Raw genomic sequence first — 21575 nt, 5'->3', positions numbered from 1 at the left:
TGCTTGTGATCTTGTAGTTTGACTGACATTGTGCAATATATATAAAAAAGCTAAAGTAGTGGTGTCATGTCTTTAAAGTGCCTGAGGTACCCAAGAAAGTTGTCCCTGAAAAGAAGGTACCAACTGCTCCTCCTAAAAAAGTAGAGGCTCCACCTGCCAAAGGTACAACTCTTCTTATCTGTGTTATAATGTTCTTCTTTCATATTACTAATTATATGTGTGTTTTATCACAGTCAAATATACATTAGTAACTTCTTGCATTCGTTTTTATTCATGCTTTATGAATTGTGTGGTTTTCTTATACTTGGTAAACAATTTAAAAATGCCTACCTAAAACAGCACTGTATTTTTTAACATCTCTGAGGAAAAAATATCTGCTGTTAAATCAAAGAAAATTCTTTCACCTAAGTTTGTTTTTGTGCATCTCTAAATATCTTATAAAGATAATTTATTATTGATCTTTTCTAACATCTTCTAGTCTATTACTATAGGCTACTAGCATTGCAGGTATCCCTTTTTTATTTTTAAAAACCCTTCTTGTAATTATAATGATAACTTTGGGTGGTTTTCTTTCTATGTTTGCTTTGTATGCTTATGCACCAGCAAGTCTTTGAAATAATGAAAAATTAATGCTATCTTTAAAGTGCCTGTGGTACGTAAGAAACCCATCCCTGAAGAACAGGTCACTGTTGAAAAATACTTCTATGAAGAATATGAGAAATATGAGACCTATGAGAAGACTGAGGAGTTTCTTCAGGTAGAAGAGGGTGAAGAACCTGAAGAATATGAGGAAGCCCCAGAACCTGAAAGATATGAAGAAGCTCCAGAAGAACCTGAAGTCGAGCAATACGAGGAAGCTCCAGAAGAATTTGAACAGTATGAAGAAGCTCCAGAACCGGAGGAACTTGAGTACTATGAAGAGGTTCGGGAGACCAAGGAGATTGAAGAATATGAGGAAGTGTATGAGGTTCCACCAGCAATAGGTATATTAATCACTTACCTCTTGTTTGTTGCTGCCCTAAGATTGAACCTTCTTTTGAATGCCCAAATTTCCCCTCCCCCCAAAAATCCACCCCAGTGTTCCCTACTTTTATGCTTACAAGACTCCATTTGAGGGACAGGTTTCCTAGAGTGGATCAAACCAACTATGCTGTTGTTACTGAAGAGTTCAAAAGCTAATGATGGGTGTATCCTCCTTTAATGATTAGAGACTTCTTCTGTAATTGTGATTACAGTCTTCTGAATTTGGCAATTTGGTTTCTTTGTAAATAACTAAAAGCTCCTTCGTAAAATGTTTTTCAAGTGCCCGAGGTGCCTAAAAGAGCCATTGCTGAAGAAAAAGTAAAAGTTGCTGTACCTAAAAAAGAGGAAGCTCCACCAGCTAAAGGTACATAAAGTTGCTGAATCTGTTCCTTTGTGTACCCTGAAAAATCAGGTGCCCTTATGGGTGATCGTTGTCCTTACATTTCAGTTTTCACTAGCAGATAGGACATTAATTTTAATGTGTCACTATGGGTTGTATCCATTGTTAGTCATAGTCATAACAGACCCAATGAAATTAAAGGTCATGACTAACATAGCCCCATTAATTTCACTGTGTCTGCTCTGAGTTGGATACAAACCTGTTAGTTGAACTAAGGGCATGAGCTATGTATACATCTGATAGCTTTTCCTCAGTTCTGTTAAGCCAATGCCTGGCCAACTAGTGAGGAACTCCCCCAGCTTGGGCCTCTGATTGGTCAATGTGAACCTGGCTTTGCTGGGCAGAAAGTTGTACCCATGGCCATGACAACTGGGGAGGGGATTTCCCATCAGCCGGCAACCATGTGTGTTCAGCTGCCAGGGGAGGAGACCTTCCAGAGTGGCTTTTCAGAGGAAGAATGGGGCTTGAGACAGGGTGTAGTTGGATTGTGGTTCCAAACCACCTAAGTTTCATTATGTTTAGTGGAACAGTTTCCCATATAGGTAAGCAACTAGATAAGAGAAGGCAGATCAGTATAGCTAACAAACTGGGATACATAATTTTTTCCCCTTCTCTGTCGAACTTGACATTTAATCAATATTGCCCCTATGCGTCTGTGTCATTTTTTAAACCCCTTTCTGTCATTTTGTGTGGCATTTTTAGTCTCTTTTGTTTATTCTTCTACTTGATTCGTAATTCAAAGAATGGCAAACTCTTAAAAGAAACGCATGTTTTTTAAAGTGCCCGCAGCAAAAAAGAAACCAGAAGAAAAAGTACCTCTTGCTGTTCCTAAGAAAGAAGTAACTCCGCCACCTAAAGGTACATTCACTCTTCGCTATCTTGTATATCTTTCATCTTCTCTCTGTGTATTTTGTATAAATGTGTTGTGCACCTTCAATGGTATGTTGTGTTTGTTCTGTATGTGTACGTATTCATGGTGTGTCCTTGTGTTTTGCGTTCCCTTCTTTTGTAATTATGTATATAGCATTCATGTAAGATTCACAAATAACTAAACAAAAGTATTGTATCTTTAAAGTGCCTGAGATACCTAAGAAAGCTGTTCCTGAAGAAAAAGTGCCTAAGACTGTTCCCAAAAGGAAAGAGCCTTCACCAGCTAAAGGTAGATTCAGTAGTAAGACAGAAAGAATGTTGACATTCCTGTGTTCTCGTCTATGGTGTTATCACTAACGCCTCAGAAGAGAACTTTCAGCAATGTGCACATTATTTTAGAAGTGTGTATTTCTCCAAATAAGCTTGAGTACATGCTCTATCTTTAAAGTGCCTGACATTCCCAAGAGAGCCGTCCCTGAAGAAAAAGTATCCATCACTACCTATGAAGCAGAAGAACCTCCCACAGTAAAAGGTAGATGAAATTTTGAATAGACAAGAACAAAAAAAAGTATATCTCCGTCAGTGTAGTTGCGTGATCAGTGTGCTTAGATCACAGCAGTAAGGCCCTTAGATGTTCCTGGCACAAGTGTATCATAAATCCTATGAAATCTGGAGAAAACATTTTCATTTGGCTTACAAAAATCTGTTGGCGATGTTGACAACAGCTGTGATTGGAAGCTGTCCTAAATAAAGTGATGGCATTTACTGTATAAAGGAAAAGAGGTATAGCTGACATTGGAAAATGTATTTTATCGGCCAAGCCACTTTATTAAATTTAAATTGCTCATTATCCCCTTCTTTCCTGGGTAGGAAACCATTAAAATGATATTCTGCCCCTGAAGTATTTTAAAATGGAAAAAGGATTTGTTTAGTTATTCTTTTCTCTGTGTTATTGTTGTCTTGCGTTTAAAGATGTTATAACTATTTTTTTAAAAAACCCAACTAAGAGAAAACTAATATCTTTAAAGCTCCCGCAGTTCATGAGAAAACATTACGGGAAGAAAAAGTTACTTATATTATCTCCAGAGAAAAGGAAGGTGCTACAGTCGAAGGTACATCAGAGTTTTATTCAATTTGCAAAATAACTAAGCTTGAAAAGCCGGTCAGTCAGTTTAGCAATTTAATTGGCACTGAGAATAGTAAGAGGTGTCTGATTTTGTATAATATCAAACACCTTATCATGCTGTGTTTTGCTTAATCAAAATGTCATGATTTAAAATATTATTGTCCACATGTTTTGGCGTGAGGACATATTGCAGTGAGGTAGCAGGTCTTATGCTCCGATGGTAGGATTCTGGCTCCAGTGCTGAATTTCCTTTGCGAAGCTTCCTATCAATCATTTGACCTCCACAGTCTAAAACAAATGCACTTGGCCAAACATAGACATAAGGGAAGGAATCTGAGTTGTTAGTATGAGCAGAGCCTGTTGTCACTGTGTCAAGAAGAGCATAGTAATTCAGCCGCTGTGGCAAAAATCACTGTTTCTGCTGTTAGCCATTTCACAGGAAACAACATAGATGTCAGAGAGCAAATTGTAAATGAGTTGTGCTTCTTTAGTTCTAGGATTATTCTTTTTTTAACTTCGTTTGTTTTCTTGATCTGCTGGTCTTCACTGTGTGCTATTTATTCCCCCCCTCAACCTGTCCTTTGCGTGTCCTTTCGAAACGTCTCAAATATACTAATATCTTTAAAGTGCTTGAACTGGAAGAGGAAGCTGTCCCAGAAGAAACGGCTCCCATTGGTGTTCCTATAAAACAGAAAGCTCCGCCCATTAAAGGTACATACACCACCTCTTCCGCTAACTTCACAAAGCAAGCAGCTACCATTGTATTATCCAGGCCCTTTGTTGGCCTGCTCCTTTTTGTCTTATGTGTGACATAATTGTATACATACTCAAAAATAAACTAATATCTTTAAAGTGCCTCCGGCGGCAAAGAAAGCTGTGCCAGAAAAGAAGAAACCGACTCCTGTACCTAAAGAAGAAGCCCCGCCCATTAAAGGTAACACACCTCTAGCTACAACTGCAGTGAAATGAGACATTTCGCCATTTTATTTCCCCACCTGCTATTCTCTTATATAATTCAGTGTTTTGTGCAATGTAGGAGAATTTCTTGCCAAATTAATGACAAATTATCCCATGCAATTTTAGGGGGAATAATTAAATGGGATAAAATTCAGATCACCTGTACTAGAAATCTGAATAGGAATAGGAATATTGCTTTTCATCTAGAATCGCCACTCTTGCAAAGCAGAGACGAATGCAGAAGGCAATGTTATGTCACTGTAATTCTACCATGGAAGATACGTGTCAAATTTCTTCCAAGATCTTTGAAATATGTATGTGTGTGTCCTGTTGTTTTGTCTGTGGTCTGCAATAACCTCTTATTTTAAAATGCCCACATTTCTAAAAAAAGACTAATATCTTTAAAGCACCTGAGATTCGAGAAAAGGCTGTTTCACAAGAAATAATTCCTACTCCATCGGTCTCAAAAGAATTGGAACCTCCGGCAGCTAAAGGTACATCAGCAATTCAGTGAAAGTGATAATGAATTAGCAAATGTCAAGGTATTTAAATGTGCCATAATAGCTCATTGTCATAAATTTCGGGGTGTTGTGTGCCAACGTCAATAACTGTTTATTTAGTTTGTCTGTTTCTATGTGTTTCACAATTTTTTAAATTTCCTGCCACAAACTAATATCTTTAAAGTGCCTGTGATACGAAAGAAAGCCATTTCGGAGGAACAAGTAACAGTTCAAGTATCTAGGAAAGAAGCTACGCGCTATGAAGGTACATAATCCTTTAATTAGAATGTTTTATCTAAAAGTCTTCTAACTTGTCAATGTTCTATGTTACAGAGCCCAAGCCCAGGTTGTCATGTATACTAAAGGTGTTTATGGCCATTTGATCGGCCATTCACACTCCATTCACATTACTAATTGGATAGACTTTAAGTAAATTCATTTTCAAATGCAGCAATAGACACACATGGGGGATTGTTTCAAGGTTTAGATATTATTTAGGCTGCCTTTCATGTGTCTCAGATGTAGCCCAATAAAAACCATTCTCATAAAGCATTAAGGGAGAAAAATGAAAACTTGGGTGAAAACGAAAATAGCATAAGATCCAGTTAATGATAGTTCAGTAGCAATGTAAAAAACTTTTTTCAGAACTTAACTGAAAAACTTTTTTCAGAACTTAACTGAAGATTGGAATAACGAGAAACCAGAAAGCTGGAACCCTTAGATTTTAATTAGATTAGACCAACTGGTTTCAGTGGGACCAAACTTTATAACTAGTGAGGCTAACCATAAAAGCATGACTAGTGCTCAGTTGAGGGGTGAGCCTTAACTTGCCTTGGTAGACATGACCCATGAGAGCAGAAAAATAATCAGAGCCCAGGTGGGGTAAAAAGGAGTTCCAGCAAAAAATGTTTAGGGACTTATGGAGCGCAGAAGGGGCATATTTCAGAACCTTTCACTCCTTCACCCCCTTTGCTCTTAACAACAGGCACTCTGCTTTATATGTGATTGTAGCAAACCTAGATTTAAGCAAATTATTGTGATGTACTCCTATCTGGTTTCAGCCTGAGCTCTAATTAGCAGAGCAAAAGGTTTGAATTAGTTAACCTTGAAGAGGGCCTGCTTCTGTGACTAAATGAAAAGTATAAGTTTATTCCACAATAAATATGGCTGGGCTCTCTGTTTGTTGGTCATTGTCTTTGGTTATGTCTTTTTTTGTCCTATGCTTTTTACAAGTATGATTTTGCATGTCTCAAAGAAAACTAATATCTTTAAGATACAGAAACATTTGAGGAAATGCTTCTAGAAGAAATGGAAGAACGGTATCCTGCCGCCATTCCTAGGAAACGTGAGGTTGCACCTCCCAAAGGTACATTCTCTCTTCGAGGAAAACGTAAAGCTACCAAAGTCACAAAAGTGACATATTTTCATTATTTCGCTCTTGTTCAGTTTGATGCTACTGTTTGCATTTTGTGGTTTAAAAATTCTTACAAGGGAATTGATTTTATTTAAAGTGTCTGAGGTGCCCAGAAAAGGAGTGGCGGAAGAGAAGATATCCATTGCAAAGCATGAAAAAACAGAATTAGTTTCTGTACATAAAAAAGCAGAACTTACTGAAGTATCTCAGATAACGCAGCCTCAAGCACCAGAAAGGAAGACAGCTGCTCGTAGACCCACAAAACCAGAATCAAAGCCAGCAGAGCCTGAGCTGCCAAAACAGAAGCCACTTGTTGCCAAACCCAGAAAACCACAACCCGTTGTAGAGCCTGAAGTGCAAGAAGAGGAGATAGATATTGCTGAACCTGAGGAACCCATACCTGTTGCAGTTTATGAGGCAGTCGAACCTCATGTGCCAGAAAAGAAGAAAGTCGTTGCTAAACCTAAAAAAGCAGAGCCTGTTGTGATGCTTAAAACAGTAGAGTCAAAACAGGAGATAGCTGTTGCCAAACCCAGAAAACCAGAACCTCTTGTGGAGCTTGAAACAGAAGAGCCTGGGGTGCCAGAAAAGAAGCTAATCATTGCTAAACCTAAAAAAGCAAAACCTGGTATTGTTCCTAAAACAACAGAGCTTCCAGTGCAAGAAGACCAGATGGCTGTCTCCAAACCTAGGAAACCAGAACCTGTTGGGTTTCCTCAAACAGTAGAGCCTGAAATGGAAGAAGAGGAGATAGATATTGCTGAACGTGAGGAACCAAAACCTGTTGTAGTTCTTGAGACGGTAGAACCTCATGTACCCAAAAAGAAGGCAGCTGTTGCTAAACCTAAAAAACCAGAACCTATTATGGTGTCTAAAATAGTGGAACCTCCAGTGCCAAAACAAAAGATAGCTGTCACTGAACCCAGAAAACTAGGACCTGTTGTGGAGCCTGAAACAGCAGAGCCTGAAGTGCTGGAAGAGCAGGTAGTTGTCTCCAAACCCAGAAAACCAGAATCCATTGTCATGGCTCAGATGGTACAGCCTGAAGTGGAAGAAGAGGAGGTAGATATTGCTGAACTCAAGAAACCAAAACCCACTTCAGTTCTTGAGGCAGTTGAACTTCATGTGCCAGAAAAGAAAGCAGCTGTTGCTAAACCTAAAAAAACAGAGCCGCTGGTGTCTGAGCCTCCTGCACCAAAACAGAAGATAGCTGTCACCAAACCCAGAAAACCACAACCTGCTTTGGTGCCTGACATAGAAGGGCCTGAAGAGGAGGAAAAGAAGGCAACCATTGCTAAACCTAAAAAAACAGAGCCTTACATGCCAGAAGACAAGATGGCTGTTGCCAAACCCAGAAAACAGGAATTCATTGTCATGCCTCAGATGGCAGAGCCTGAGCTGGAAGAAGAGATAGATATTGTGGAACCTGAGAAACCGAAACCTATTGCTGTTCTTGAGTCAGCAGAACCTCGTGTGCCAGAAATGGAGGTAGCCGCTGCTAAACCTAAAAAACCAGAGCTTATTGCAGTGCCTAAAACAGTAAAGCTTCCAGCGGCAAAACAGAAGATGGCTGTCACCAAACCCAGAGAACCAGAAGTTGCCACGGTGCTTGAAACAGCAAAGCCTGAGGTGGAAGAAGAAAAGAGAGCAAAATCCAGGGAGCCAGAACCTACAGTGGTGCCTGAAACAGTTTGGTGGCAAGAGCCAGAGGAAAAGGCAGCTGTTTCCAAACCCAGAAAACCAGAGCCTGCTGTTGTGCTTGAAGCAGCAGAGGCTCAAATACCAGAAGAGACTGTGATGGTTGCTAAACCTAAAAAACAAGACTCTTATGCTGTGCCTGCAACAGAGCCTCCACCATTAAAAGGTAGACGTCATTCCCAAAGGGAAAAGACACTCTTGGCTTAAGAAATGTTTGTCTTGTTTGTGGGGGGGAAATCTTCTTTGTTTCATGTTAGTTTATAAATTTTGTACTGGCAACTTTTCTTGTCATACGTAAATGTGAACGTGTCAAATTAATGTCAATGGTCGGTGTCAAGTCTTTATGGTCTTGCTGTTATTTATCTTTATTGTGGCTTCTTCAGCTCGTACAATTAACACAATCTAATATCTTTACTGAAGTATCTGTTTATCCAAGAAACCTGTTCTAGAAAAGTGCTGACAAAAAGCAAAAGAACAGAAGCTCTGCTGGGTAAGAAAGAAAGTAAAAAAAGAACTTATCTCTTCTAGTTTCCTGATAATCTTGTGTCCCAAAAAGTTCCCATGCTGATTTTTGCAGAAATAGGAATATCATTTGCAGCTGTATTCTTACCTTGATGCATAAGCATCCTTCCCTTTATATACAAATATGACGCAATACATCATAAAACATGAGGTCAGATGCCAGGATGAAAGGGGAAATGCTAATTATGATAACAATTAATAATAATAAACATACCCAAACCACTGTCAGGAAGGTAACAGCAGTGGAAGTAATCTTACAAAACAGATATATCAGCAGGTTTTGAAATCTTTCAAATGTTCAGTTGAGTTCAACCGTTTCCATCAGCCCATAAAAGATAACTACTTGTATATATGAATGAAGGACCTGTATAGAGGGGAATTTTTATCGCAGTGCCTTCTCTTCAGCCACTTGAATGATTTGTTCAGATTTGCCAACTGGACAGCTAATATTCAGCAACAATTGACGTTGTGGTGCTTGTTCATACGCCAACTATAGATGTTTTGAGAAAAGGTCTATGTCTATACAATGGAAAGGGGAGCCTCTTGCTTTCATTTGAATACCCACCTGTGTGATTTTAATGTCAATATTGTCCATGTCATTCCATGTCCGTGTGTCATGTTCTGTCTGTTGGGAATAAATCTGTTTCACTTCTTCATGCCGTGTTATAAACCATTTTCAGTTCTTCAAAGTAAAATGTACTAATATCTTTAAAGTTCCCGAGATGCCCAAGAAGGCTGTGCCAGAAGAGAAAATACCTGTTGCAGTGCCTAAAAAACCAGCGCCTCCACCTGCTAAAGGTATATACCTCAGTCTTGGTGACATTCATTCTTACCAAAAGAAGAAAAAAATGGGTTATGGGTTCACTTTCCCCCACCCCCATTTATAATTCTGCATTCTTTTCTTCTTCCTCATCTTCTAAAAACCGACTTCATTTCTTAATTGGACACGTTCAAATAGGTTTTGGTTACAATTCAGAGAGTTATGGATACAAAACCCCATCGATTTCAATGGAACTTGCTTGTCCCCTGAACTGTGACTGCTTAATATTGACCACTAACCTTCCTGAAATTCCTCTAAAGGCGCCTCTTTATTCCTGACACTTTTGCCTACATTTTAACAAACTGAAACGTAACAGAAAATGATGCTATTTCTTTTCAAGTGCCTGAGGTACCCACAAAAGTTGTCCCGGAAAAGAAGGTGCCAGCTGCTGTTCCAGAAGCACCTCCAGCTAAAGGTAACATCCCATTTGACAGAAAGCAGCAGTGGGTTAGGGCTGATCCAGGAGGGTAGGCATTGGCCTGGTTTGCATGACATGGTAAGAAGAAACCTCAGCTGCAGCTCTTGGTTAGTGAGTAGACCACTTACCAGAGTCTGGGCTCTGGTAATGCACTGCGCTCCCGTTGCTCGGTCCCAGCGCCTGCCAACCTAGCAGTTCGAAAGCACTCCCGGGTGCAAGTAGATAAATAGGGACCGCTTACTGGTGGGAAGGTAAACGGCGTTTCCGTGTGCTGCGCTGGCTCGCCAGATGCAGCTTGTCATGCTGGCCATGTGACCCAGAAGTGTCTGCGGACAGCGCTGGCCCCCGGCCTCTTAAGTGAGATGGGCGCACAACCCTAGAGTCGGACACGACTGGCCCGTACGGGCAGGGGTACCTTTACCTTTAATGCACTAAACCAGGCTTCCTTAACCTCAGCCCTCCAGATGTTTTGAGACTACAATTCCCATCATCCCTGACCACTGGTCCTGCTAGCTAGGGATCATGGTAGTTGTAGGCCCAAAACATCTGGAGGGCCGAGGTTGAGGAAGCCTGCACTAAACTAAACTTTGATTGAGCTCAGCGCAGTGTAATACTAAAAAAGACTATGGAGGACCAAAGGGGTTGCAAGCTGGTGATTGAAAGCCTGCCTTTTTGCACAATTCTGGTAAGCCATAGCTTAGCTTACTGTGTCACATGAACCAGGCCAGTGTATATCTTATTATTTTAAATTCATATTACTTTTATATACTACACATTATCATCTTTAAATGCCATGTGTTCTTCACTTTAGTAGACCATATCAAGTGTGGTATTTGGATTCCAAAGGTGGCAGAAATGTTCTCCTTTAAGCTAATACTATTTGTTTGTTTGTTTGTAGATTCACAGTCAGCCTTTAATATCAATATTTCTAGAGCAGGTCACCATAAAAATAAGCAAACAATATAAAAGATCAAACAGCAAATAAGACTAGCATCACTAAGATAGTCTCCTCAACAGGGAACAGGCAGGTGAAATAAATAGGGTGGCATCAAAAGATCTTATGAGAATATATACCGTATTTTTCGCCCTATAGGACGCACCGTCCCATAAGGCACACCTAGTTTTTTGGGGGGGAAATAAAGGAAAAAATTATTTCCCCCCCAGGCGCGGGGTTGGGGAAGCCCGAGCTTCCCCCGACCCCAGCCCCCAGCTCTCTGCAAGCCGTGGGAGCCCAGTGCTGGCTCCCGCTGCTAGCGGAGAGGTCCGCGAAGCCTGGACGTGCTGAGCTCAGCGCGCGCAGGCTTCAGCATGCTGGCAACTCTCCGCCAGCAGCGGGAGCGCTCCCACTGCTTGCGGAGAGGTCCGCGAAGCCTGGACGCGCTGAGCTCAGCGCGCGCAGGCTTCAGCATGCAGGCAGCTCTCCGCCAGCAGCGGGAGCGCTCCCGCTGCTTGCGGAGAGGTCCACGAAGCCTGCATTCGCCCCATAGGACGCACCCAGATTTCCCCTTCATTTTTGGAGGGGAAAAGTGCGTCCTATAGGGCGAAAAATACGGTAATTATGGTTTCCGTCAAATTTCAAATTATAAATTATACATTAAAGATAAAGGATATAAACTGAATATTATTATTTAAATATCCCCATCCCCATCTACTATAATTTTGTTTCAAATTATTATATTTCCTTTTTAAATTATTATTGAAATTAATTTATTGTAGTGTCAGTTGTTAAATTGCTAACTGCTTAATTATTTACTGTTCTGTTACTGGTTTGTCAATGCTGTGCTTTCTTCCTTACTATTTCTTTCTATTTAAATTATGTATAAAAAAATATTTTTTAAAAAAAAATGTTAATGATGGTGTTAATAACAATGATGGCAAAAAAGACTGTATGCTAGGTGAGCCTCCCTTGGGAAATAGTTCCACCAAAAGGCCACTACCCCAGTCACCGCCCACCTTGTCTCAGAGAGATGGCACATTTCAGATGAGAGCCTTCAAAGACAAAGCCTTGTGTGCTAGATGATGGCCAGTGCAGTCAAATCTCAGAAGCGGCTGCTGCTGCATTTGACGGGATTCGAACGTAACTGGACCTAGGATTACAGCCTTAAGCTGAGCAATGTTGTCACTTGTTAATATTCAGTGGGACTTACTTCCTAGTGTGCATTGAGCTTAGACTGCAGCCTCAGTTTGCGTTTGTGTCTTAGAAGTTATGTGTATCGCCCTGCACCAAAGAGTAAGCAAAATCCATACCCTTCCTTTAACAGTGCCTGAAGTACCAAAGAAACCTGTTCCAGAAGAGAAAGTTGTGCCTAAAAAGCCAGAGGTGCCAGCAGCTAAAGGTGTGTGCATTTCATGAATTCAACAAATAAGATACTCCCATCCCGTCAGTTCCTTACTGTTCCTTTAGTGTCTACACTTCATTTATTCATACTTCCTTGTCATTATTCTTCACATAGAATACATGGCAGCAACGATAGCACTTATTAGTCATATTGTATATATGGTATACAGTAGTACCTTGGTTCTCAAACTTAATCCGTTCCAGGAGTCCATTTGACTCCCAAAACCATTCGAAAACCAAGACACAGCTTCCAATTGGCTGCAGGAGCTTCCTGCATGCAAGCGGAAGCCGTGTTAGACGTTTGCAGTGTTCAGGAGCCGATTTGTTTGACAACTAAGCTATTTGAGAACCAAGGTACCACTGTAGATGCTTAAGTTCACATTATTGAAGCTAGACATAATTGATACCAGGTCGTGTCCACCTGCTACCATTCTGTGACAGGATTAACATATGCTACCTTTGGAATATATGGCATTAACATAAGCTAATCTTATTCAGTGCCTGAGGTACCAAAGAAACCTGTCCCAGAAGAAAAAGCTCCAGTTGCTGTGCCGAAGAAGCCAGAACCTCCACCTGCCAAAGGTAGGCCTCATTTCTAAAGAAAGAATGAAAAGTTAGTACTACCAGGGCTTTTTTCAGCCGGAACTCACCGGAACTCAGTTCTGGCACCTCTCAGGTGGGCGCCATTGCCATTCTAAGGGAACAAGGTCCGGCACCTCTTTTTCTAGAAAAATAGCACTGAATAGTACACATTTTTTAAACTGAAGTCTATTGGTGTTAGTATACTGTATATCTGCAATACCTAAATATGTTTGGGTGAACACAAGAAGAGACCAAAAACCCATCTAATCTAGCACATGGCTGTCACAGTGCCCGACTAAATAGATGCTAATGGGAAGTCTACAAGCAGAACATGGGCACTACAGCACTCTCCTCACTTGCGATTTCCCAGAAACTGGTTTTGAGGAGCATACTGCCCCTACACAACCATAATGACTGGTAGCCACTGGTAGCCTTATTCCCCCATGAAGCCCTTTGAAGGCCAACCAATTTGGTGGTCATCACTGCATGTGGGAATCATGAACTCAAATGATGGATCTGTGCTGCTATTTAATGTTGGGGTTGTGTGTGTATTTGCAACTGTGTATGTTTATTAAATGACTTGTTGTAAAAAAAATAATATTAATGTTTTCAAGTGCCTGAGGTGCCAAAGAAAGTTGTTCCGGAAAAGAAAGTACCAGCTGAAGTGCCTAAGAAACCGGAAGCTCCACCTGCTAAAGGTTTGTATTGCTTGTAACGTATGAAACATCTTTGTTTGCTCTTGGGAGGAATATTTAACCTTTACCAAGGGGAGAGACAGGAAAATATCGATTTCCGTCTGTGTGTTTCTACTGTGTGATCTGTAAAGAAAGACAGGAGGCTTACTTCTGTACAGCTTAATTGTGTCATACCAGTTCTCTCTAGTTTTGTCCTTATTTTTGAAGTTCTGTGTTTTATGACTTTCATGTGTCCTTAGTATCTTCTGCGCATTCTTTGATATTCGCATTCTTAAATGAAATTATTTTCCCTTCAAGTTCCGGAAGTACCCAAGAAAGTGGTCCCTGAGGAAAAAGCAAAGGTTCCTGAGCCTAAAAAACCAGAGCCTCCTGCTGTTAAAGGTACATGTCATAACCAGAAACGCCACAAAGAACTTCAATTTATAGATGTAACATTATTTTCACATAACTGAATATTTGTGAAAGTATGTTTAATAGTCTTATTTTCCCTTTGAGATGACTTCTCATAATGCAATCATATGTAATATGTGTCCCACATGTATTTTAGAAAAAAAGATAGCCCTTTATGTTGGTTTCCCTTCCCCTTGTTTGCTCTTGTTAATTACTGGCATACATCACTGAAGCCCAAGACTTAAAACAATTTACTATCTTTGAAGTTCCTGAGGTGCCAAAGAAAATCCCAGAAGAAAAAGTACCCGTGAAAAAGCCTGAACCTCCAGCACCCAAAGGTATATCTCAGCATCTTGGGAATATTTGTATTCTTATTGTTTTGCATGTTTAGTTCTTTCAAATTCGCCACCTCCTGGGATTTCCTTCTACTGTTTCGGTGGCAAATTCAAATCTGTTCACTCGATTCTGTGAACAGATCTAAGGAGTGCAACTTGAGTTTCTTGTAGAAACTGTTTTTCCCTTGCGTTTTGCTCATATCTTCTACATTTAGAAAGCTGGTGCATGTTTTAATCTGTTTATTGTTATTTTAGCCTTTTCAAAAAGTCTTAAATTACTGTTGTTAATTCTTCTTATCGATAATTGTATTATCTTTTTTTGTAAACCCCTTTGGGGATTTGTTTTTTTATTTTACTTTATTTTTACAATCCAAGCAGTGTATAAAATTTCTCGTGAAATTAAATAAATAAATCGAACATTAAAACTGACCAATGTCTTTTAAAGTGCCAGAAGTTCCCAAGAAAGTCGTTCCAGAAAAGAAACCGCCTGGACCAGAAGCTCCACCAGCTAAAGGTACATGTCAACATTATTGTGGTCACATGGAAGCATCTTCTTATTCTGATGTATTTTTTGTACTTTGTGTTCCTTGTTTTCTCTAATGATGTACAACATGTCTTCTTCATGTGAGATATTCAGAAGGCTTTCAGCCTATTTTATAAAATAATTTCTTTATTAGCTTACTCTTAGCTCTTGGTGAGTCATCTGCCATCCAGGCTGTTAACCTATTTACTTTCAGCAACCCTGGCAGCAGAAATTTACTGGAAAATAAACTGTGTAGTTCATATACTTAAGGAAAATTCAAATGAGAATGTACCAGGAAGCATCTCCATCCCTGACTAATGCTATGCTCATCTTCCATTGATTGTGATAATTTAACAGAAGGACAAAGAAATAGGATGGCAATTAAACTGCCACACTTTATAGAGATCTGCATAACTTCTCAGGAAAGGGAAGGAGCACTCATTTAACAAAACAAAAACAAACTAGGGATATAGCATGAAAATAAAGAAAATATACTGTCTGCATTTGTGGAGAGGAGGAGAAAATTGTATTTGAATATCGTTTTTGTCACTGTTTTCAAGTTTTGTGTTTATTGTTTTCAAATCTTTTATACCTTTGACAATCACACATTCAAAACTAATATCTTTTAAGTGCCTGAAGTGCCCAAGAAAATTGTCCCAGAAGAAAAAGTACCAAAGAAACCAGAACCTCCCCCTGCGAAAGGTATCTGTCAATTCTGAAATAATCATAGTCAAAATATTTGGGTACAATGCTGCTTATATAGAATCAGTAGTAAAACTCCCATGGGTTTTAAATGGAGCAGGATTCCAGTTTTTGCCTTGCTCCCTGCCTTCAGTTCCTTCATTTATTACTTCCCATTGAAATGTGGCATTTATTGGACACAATCCGGGTGAAGCTAAGCACTTTTAAGGCTACAGTCCTATGCACACATCTGAGAGAAAAGTTCATTGTACACCATGGGACTTCCTTCTGACTAAACATTAGCAGGAAGTTTATACATGTCCCATTAATTTCAGTGGAAGGATTAAGCACAAAGTGCTTAACTTTAACTGGATTATGCCCAAAGTAACATGTAATCCAAATGCATATCAGATGCATTTTTATAGTCTTTTTGATCATATTGAGTAAGGAAAGCCAGAGGTTTATGAGCTGCCAGTGACATTTAGGTTGCATTGAGCTTGGTGGGTTGCAAAGAAGTTGGTGGTACGCCTAGGCAATGCATGTCAATAATAAATCAAAATACAAACTATCAACAGGCCAAAGAAGACATGTAAACTTCCAGTTGTGTTGTGTCATCTTCCTATAAGGTGGCAAAATTCTTGTCAAAGGCATAAACTTATTCATTATCCATTCAAGTCATTGGATGTTAATGTGAACATCCTATTAATATGTACTTGGATTTTACCATCATTTTGAGTATATCATTGGGTTTTGAGAATTAAGGAGAACACCTTAGGAATATATGATGGCCCAGAAGAAAATATTTATCAAATATTTATCAGTTCATATATAGTCATCAGTAATAGAGTAAATATAACCAAGGCTAAAACCACTCCAATGTTTTTACAGATTTACTGTTTAAGAGGAGTGGGGGTGTCACAGTGGGAATGTAAATGCATTTTCTTTGTTTGTATTTGATACCCTTGTTTTCCAACTGCATTGTCTGATTTAGTGATTGTTTTAATGAAAGAGAAAAGCGAGAGGCTGAGATAGATCTTCAGTGTTATGTAGTAGATAATGTTGTATATCGTCATGTTTTGTGTCTCACGGTTTCTTGATCTCATAATCTTGCACGTTGCATTTAGAATTAATAATAGTAAAACAAACAAATATTTTTAAAGTGCCAGAGGTGCCCAAGAAACCGGTGCCTGAAGAGAAGGTGCCTACGCTCGAAAAGAAAGAACCACCAACACCTAAAGGTATATGTTATATCTGAAGCGGAAAACATCCTTTTCTTATTCTCTTGATCATTGATCATCTTTTGGATATCCTTATGAGTCTATGTCATGCATTCTTTTGAGTAGCTTTCTGTGCCTAGCATCCCCATCCTCATAGTTCTACTTGGTGGTACAAGTGGATTGTACTTCATGGTAGTTTGTTGTTACAAGATTCGGGGGGGGGGGAGCATGCATGCCCCCTCACCTTACATCTCAAGCTTTGACATTTTCCCGTCTTGTACATTTCATTGTGCTTTCAAAATTCAATAGTAAGCATTAACTAATATCTTTAAAGTGCCGGAAGTGCCCAAGAAGGCTGTCGTCGAAAAGAAAGAACCAACTCCCGTGCTTAAAAAGCCTGTACTTAAGGAACCAGAACCTCCTCCTGTTAAAGGTACATTTCAGCATTAATGCAGTTATAAAGAATGGGGTTTTGATGCAGGTGTTTAAAGCAGATGTCTGGGAGATTCTTGTTCTGTCTGTGCTCCGTTGCTTAAAATTTCTTTTGTAAACAATACTGTTGGTTCAGTCCAGTGTGTGAGAGGAAAAGTGCTTAGCTGTGCTGAACTTCATCACGACTGCTTTCTCTGTGTCCTAGTATGCAAACACACAATTGTTGATTTTGTTATAATTGTGCATTATGTTTCAATCTTCTTCTTCATATTAGCTACATATCTTTTGCCCCTTCTTAAAAGTAAAACTAATCTCTTTTAAGCACCCAAAGTACTTCGGAAAACTGTGCCAGTTTAAAAAGTAACTCTTGTTTTACCTAAAGAACCAGAACGCTTTGCTGTGTCTGAAGAACCAGAGACCATTAGTGTTTATGAAGAAGAAAAAGTCACTGTTGAGTATGAAGAAGAAGTCGTCACTGTTGTTGCCGAAGAACGTAAACCTGCTATTGTGCCTAAAAAACCCAAGCCTACCATCGTCCCTAAGAAACCAGAAGCTGCAGCTGTGCCAAAACCACCAAAGGCTGTACTTAAGAAACCAGAACGCCCACCTGCTAAAGAGACCTTGGAATATGAAGAAGAACGAGAGGTGCAAACAATTGTTGGGTACAGAGAGCGAACACATGTTTCTGTCCACCAGGACATAGAGGCTATAGCTGCACTTGAAGAACCCGAGAGTGCTTCGGCTTTTGAGATCACAGAGCCTGAGCAATACTTTATTGAGGAATCAGAGGAGATTATTTCACTTGAAGGACCCGAAGCTGTCCCAGAAGAACCAGAAGCTGTTGCTGCTCCGGAAGAAACAAAACCTGCTATTGTGCCCAAAAAGCCGAAGCCTACTGCTGTAGCTAAAAAGCCAGAACCTGCGGCTGCACCCAAGAAACCAGAACCTATTGCGGTGCCTAAAAAGCCGAAACTTGCTCCTGTACCTAAAAAACCAGAGCCTCAGAAGCCCGAACCCTTGTTTAAAAAGCCAGAACGCCCACCAGCTAAAGAGGCCGAGGAGCACGAAGAGGAACGAGAGGTGCAGACTTTTATTGGAAAGAGAGAGCGACAACATGTTTCCGTCCACCTAGACATAGAGGCCATAACTCCTTTTGAGGAACCTGAGAGCGTTGCAGCTTATGAGATGGAAGAGGAAGAACAATACGTCATTGAGGGGTCCGAGGACATCGTTTCCCTTACAGGACCTGAGCCTGTTGCTGTCCCTGAGGAACCCCAAGTCATTGCTGCTCCTGAGGAACCTAAGCCTGCTCTTGTGCCCAAGAAACCCAAGCCTGTTGCTGCGCCTAAGAAACCTGAACCCGAAGCTGCTCCCAAGAAACTGGAACACGTCGTGGTGACGAAAAAGCCGAAACCTGCTGCTGTGCCTAAAAAACCAGAGCTTGCGGCACCGCCCAAGAAGCCCGAACCCTTGTTCAAAAAACCAGAGCGCCCACCAGCTAAAGAGATCGAAGAGCACGAAGAGGAACGAGAGGTGCAGACTTTTATTGGAAAGAGAGAGCGGCAACATGTTTCTGTCCACCAAGACATACAGGCCATAACTGCTTTTGGGGAACCTGAGAGCGCTGCAGCTTATGAGTTGGAAGAGGCAGAACAATACGTCATTGAGGGCTCTGAGGACATTCTTGCACTTGAAGCACCTAGAGCTGCTCCTGAGGAACCAGAAGCCATTGCTGCTCCTGGAGAGCCCACGGAAGTACCTAAGAAACCAGCAAAAGGTATATGGCATAATCTTTCCCAGTACAAAGAGTATGTCTTCCTTAAAGCAGAATGTTGACAAGCGTTGCTTTGCCAACTTTCTGCTGAGCAATTCGAAAAACTGCTCTTGGAAACAAAGTTGTTGCGTGTATACATTGGTGTGTGGGTGTGTGAAAGAGAGAAAGGTTCTTTCTGATTCTGCAAAGCAATTTGCTTAGGCCTGCAAGAATTTGAAATTTCCATTATTAATTGATGTGAAAGTAAATAAAAAACAACAACTTAATTGTATGAATGGAAACAGATTCAGGAAGAATTATTCATTTGAAGCTGGATGAAGGTGATGTCTGATGTGCCTGTGGGTTGATGGATATATTTTTTCCCTTGTCTTTTAACAAACCAACTAATATCTTTAAAGTGCCTGAGGTACCCAAGAAAGCTGTTCCAGAAAAGAAAGTACCAGTTCCTGTGGCTAAAAAAGTCAAACCGCCACCAGCTAAAGGTATATATCTACACCTAAAGAAGAAAATTTCTTTATTCTTAAAATACTCTCTTCTTCTCCTATAGTTTTTGCTTGACTGAAATAACCTAGTGTTCATTTTATAATACGAACTCTGTATGTATAATACGAAGTCTGTATGTCTCTAGATACGATGTACGTCTATGTATCTGTCTGTAGCATTAATCTTGCTTTTGATACGTCCTTAATTCTTCGTTCCTCTTCTTAACATCTTGGTACCTCTTACTTCAATAATTCTCAAAGTAAAAATAGAAATATTATCTTTAAAGTGCCTGAAGAGCCCAAGAAAGTTGTTCCCGAAAAGAAAAAACCAGCTGCTGAACTTAAAAAACCAGAAGCTCCTCCCGCAAAAGGTACTTTTATCATTCACAGAGAAAATCATCTTGCTTGCTGCATTTGGTTCAGCTGTTGGATTTGTAAATCGTACTAATGTGTATAAATGACAGGCTGAGCCTAACTTGGGAGGGGGTGGGGATGGGGGTGAGGGAGTGTTTGTGTCCAAACACAATAGGTAACTTCAATACCTTCAGCAGCACTGCTTTTGCTTTTGATGCCTTGTTTGTTTTACCTACATGAAAGTAAAACTAATTAACATTTCTTGAAGTCCCTGAAGTCCCTAAGAAAACTGTGCCAGAAGAAGAGGCCCCTCTTGCTGTTCCTAAAAAGCCGGAACCTCTGCCTGCAGAAGGTAGCTCTCCCTATTAATCACGACGTCATTCTTATCCAGACTGCTATGTCCGCTTTGTTTGGTCTTACATTTTATGTGGTCCTGTATGTATATGTAAGGTGGGGTGGTGGTGGTAGAGGACTCTGTTCTTTATGATGTCCATCTGTTGAAAGTTAACAGTCTGCCTTTCTACCTTATTATGGATTTAAAGCCACAGCCTTTAATGGCTGCAAGCAATTCTAACCGTGGAAAACCCACGCTTAGAATCTCGAACATTTGAATGAAACGCAGCTGCATCAAATAGTTGCTTCATACAAAATGGGACCTTATCAGGCCATCAAAGCTGCCCCAACGTCTTTGAAGGGGAATAACACATGTATATATATATAAAATCTGTGAATCTGATGGCAACAATCCTTTTTTAAAATATGTGTGAATATAATCTGGACATACACTTTTCAAAAGCCCCATCAAATGCAGAATATATAGGCCTTTGTGCAGAGGGCTGCAGACGGTTCCTAGAGGCCTGATGCATCCATTTAAGGGCCCTCCATCCATTTATATAAAAAAATACACTGTGACACTGGTGTGTTTGTCTGTGAATGTGTGCGTTGTAATAATGTCCCCGCTATTTTGTGCAATATGTCTCCAATTCTTCTTGCCATTTGATCTTTTAAATGGCAATCTTATCTTCGTTGTCGATATTCTTTAAAGAGCCAGAAGTTACAGAGGAAATTGAACCGGAAGAACAAGTACCTGTTCCTATTCCAGAAACAGAGGAGATAATTCCAGATGAAGGTATATACTAAAGTGTGAATGAAATATACCACTTTCTTTTGTACCATCTCCATCTTGCTGAGTAAGAATTAGGTGTGTTTGTTCCGTGATGTGTACACTCCAGTATGTTTTGTTTTGTTATTTGTGTGTGTGTGTTTGTATGCGTGTATTTCCTACGTTGTATTGCTTTCTGTAACTGTGTTGGTGATTCCCATTATCTTTGACCACGTAAACACCTTTCCCTCTTAATTGACTTGGAAGTTTACTAATCACTTTTTCAAAAACTTTCTTGAACCCATGGGCCATCAGATATTTTCAGCTGAGTTGTTTATTTTTGCACTTGCGTTACTGGGAGTTTTACGAATGGAGTCTATAAAAGCAGTTTATTTCCTTTGATACATTAGATGGTTTTCATCTGAGGTTTATATAGTATAATTACATTTGCACTGAATCTACCACAATATCATTTAAAGAACCAGAACCGGAGAAGAAGATACCTGAAAAACCCAAACCCCGTGTACCTTTCCCACCAAAAGAGGAGGTTAAGGAGGAAAAGGTTCAGCTTAAAGGTATCAGCAGCAACCCCAACAGTATTTAACAACTTTTACTAAGCCCCAGTTTTATAACTAATGCCTATTGACACATAATAATGTTCTTTGAAAGTGTGGACTTTAGGCTGCCATCCTATTCCCACTCACCTGGGAGTAAGCCTGATTAAACTTACTTTTGAGTGGGTGTGTATAGGATTGCGCTGTTAATATATTAATGTAAGTCTAACTTAATGTTGTCTGAATGGTTTTCAGTCTAATGTCCCTACTCACTGATGGTTTTCATTTTTTTATTGTTTCTAAATTTGTAATTAGGGTTTGCAATCCAGATAGTTAATTTTACCTGTGCTCTAAGGCCTTATGCATGG

At 40.0% G+C, this 21575-nt stretch overlaps 1 protein-coding gene across 1 annotated transcript in view; it reads left to right on the top strand.

The window, feature by feature from the left end:
• TTN (titin) overlaps positions 1-21575 on the top strand; it is a 285564-nt gene that overhangs the window by 142115 nt on the left and 121874 nt on the right. The window contains exons 146-175 of the mRNA XM_083403724.1: positions 79-162; positions 645-983; positions 1304-1387; positions 2204-2281; positions 2499-2582; positions 2742-2825; positions 3322-3405; positions 4047-4130; positions 4273-4353; positions 4784-4870; positions 5061-5141; positions 6150-6242; positions 6388-8154; positions 9225-9308; positions 9671-9745; positions 12010-12084; positions 12585-12668; positions 13283-13366; positions 13661-13744; positions 14020-14091; positions 14534-14602; positions 15242-15313; positions 16453-16530; positions 16844-16942; positions 17324-18718; positions 19114-19197; positions 19485-19568; positions 19820-19903; positions 20597-20680; positions 21133-21228. Of these exons, the coding sequence (XP_083259850.1) occupies positions 79-162; positions 645-983; positions 1304-1387; positions 2204-2281; positions 2499-2582; positions 2742-2825; positions 3322-3405; positions 4047-4130; positions 4273-4353; positions 4784-4870; positions 5061-5141; positions 6150-6242; positions 6388-8154; positions 9225-9308; positions 9671-9745; positions 12010-12084; positions 12585-12668; positions 13283-13366; positions 13661-13744; positions 14020-14091; positions 14534-14602; positions 15242-15313; positions 16453-16530; positions 16844-16942; positions 17324-18718; positions 19114-19197; positions 19485-19568; positions 19820-19903; positions 20597-20680; positions 21133-21228 (5733 nt within the window). The remainder of the gene's footprint in view (positions 1-78; positions 163-644; positions 984-1303; positions 1388-2203; positions 2282-2498; positions 2583-2741; positions 2826-3321; positions 3406-4046; positions 4131-4272; positions 4354-4783; positions 4871-5060; positions 5142-6149; positions 6243-6387; positions 8155-9224; positions 9309-9670; positions 9746-12009; positions 12085-12584; positions 12669-13282; positions 13367-13660; positions 13745-14019; positions 14092-14533; positions 14603-15241; positions 15314-16452; positions 16531-16843; positions 16943-17323; positions 18719-19113; positions 19198-19484; positions 19569-19819; positions 19904-20596; positions 20681-21132; positions 21229-21575) is intronic.

The sequence above is a fragment of the Podarcis tiliguerta genome (assembly GCF_965153285.1).
Source record: "Podarcis tiliguerta genome assembly, chromosome: 1".
In the NCBI taxonomy this organism is placed as follows: Eukaryota; Metazoa; Chordata; class Lepidosauria; order Squamata; family Lacertidae; genus Podarcis; species Podarcis tiliguerta.
Note: the sequence above shows the minus strand (reverse complement) of the source record. Positions and strands in the feature narration are given on the sequence as shown.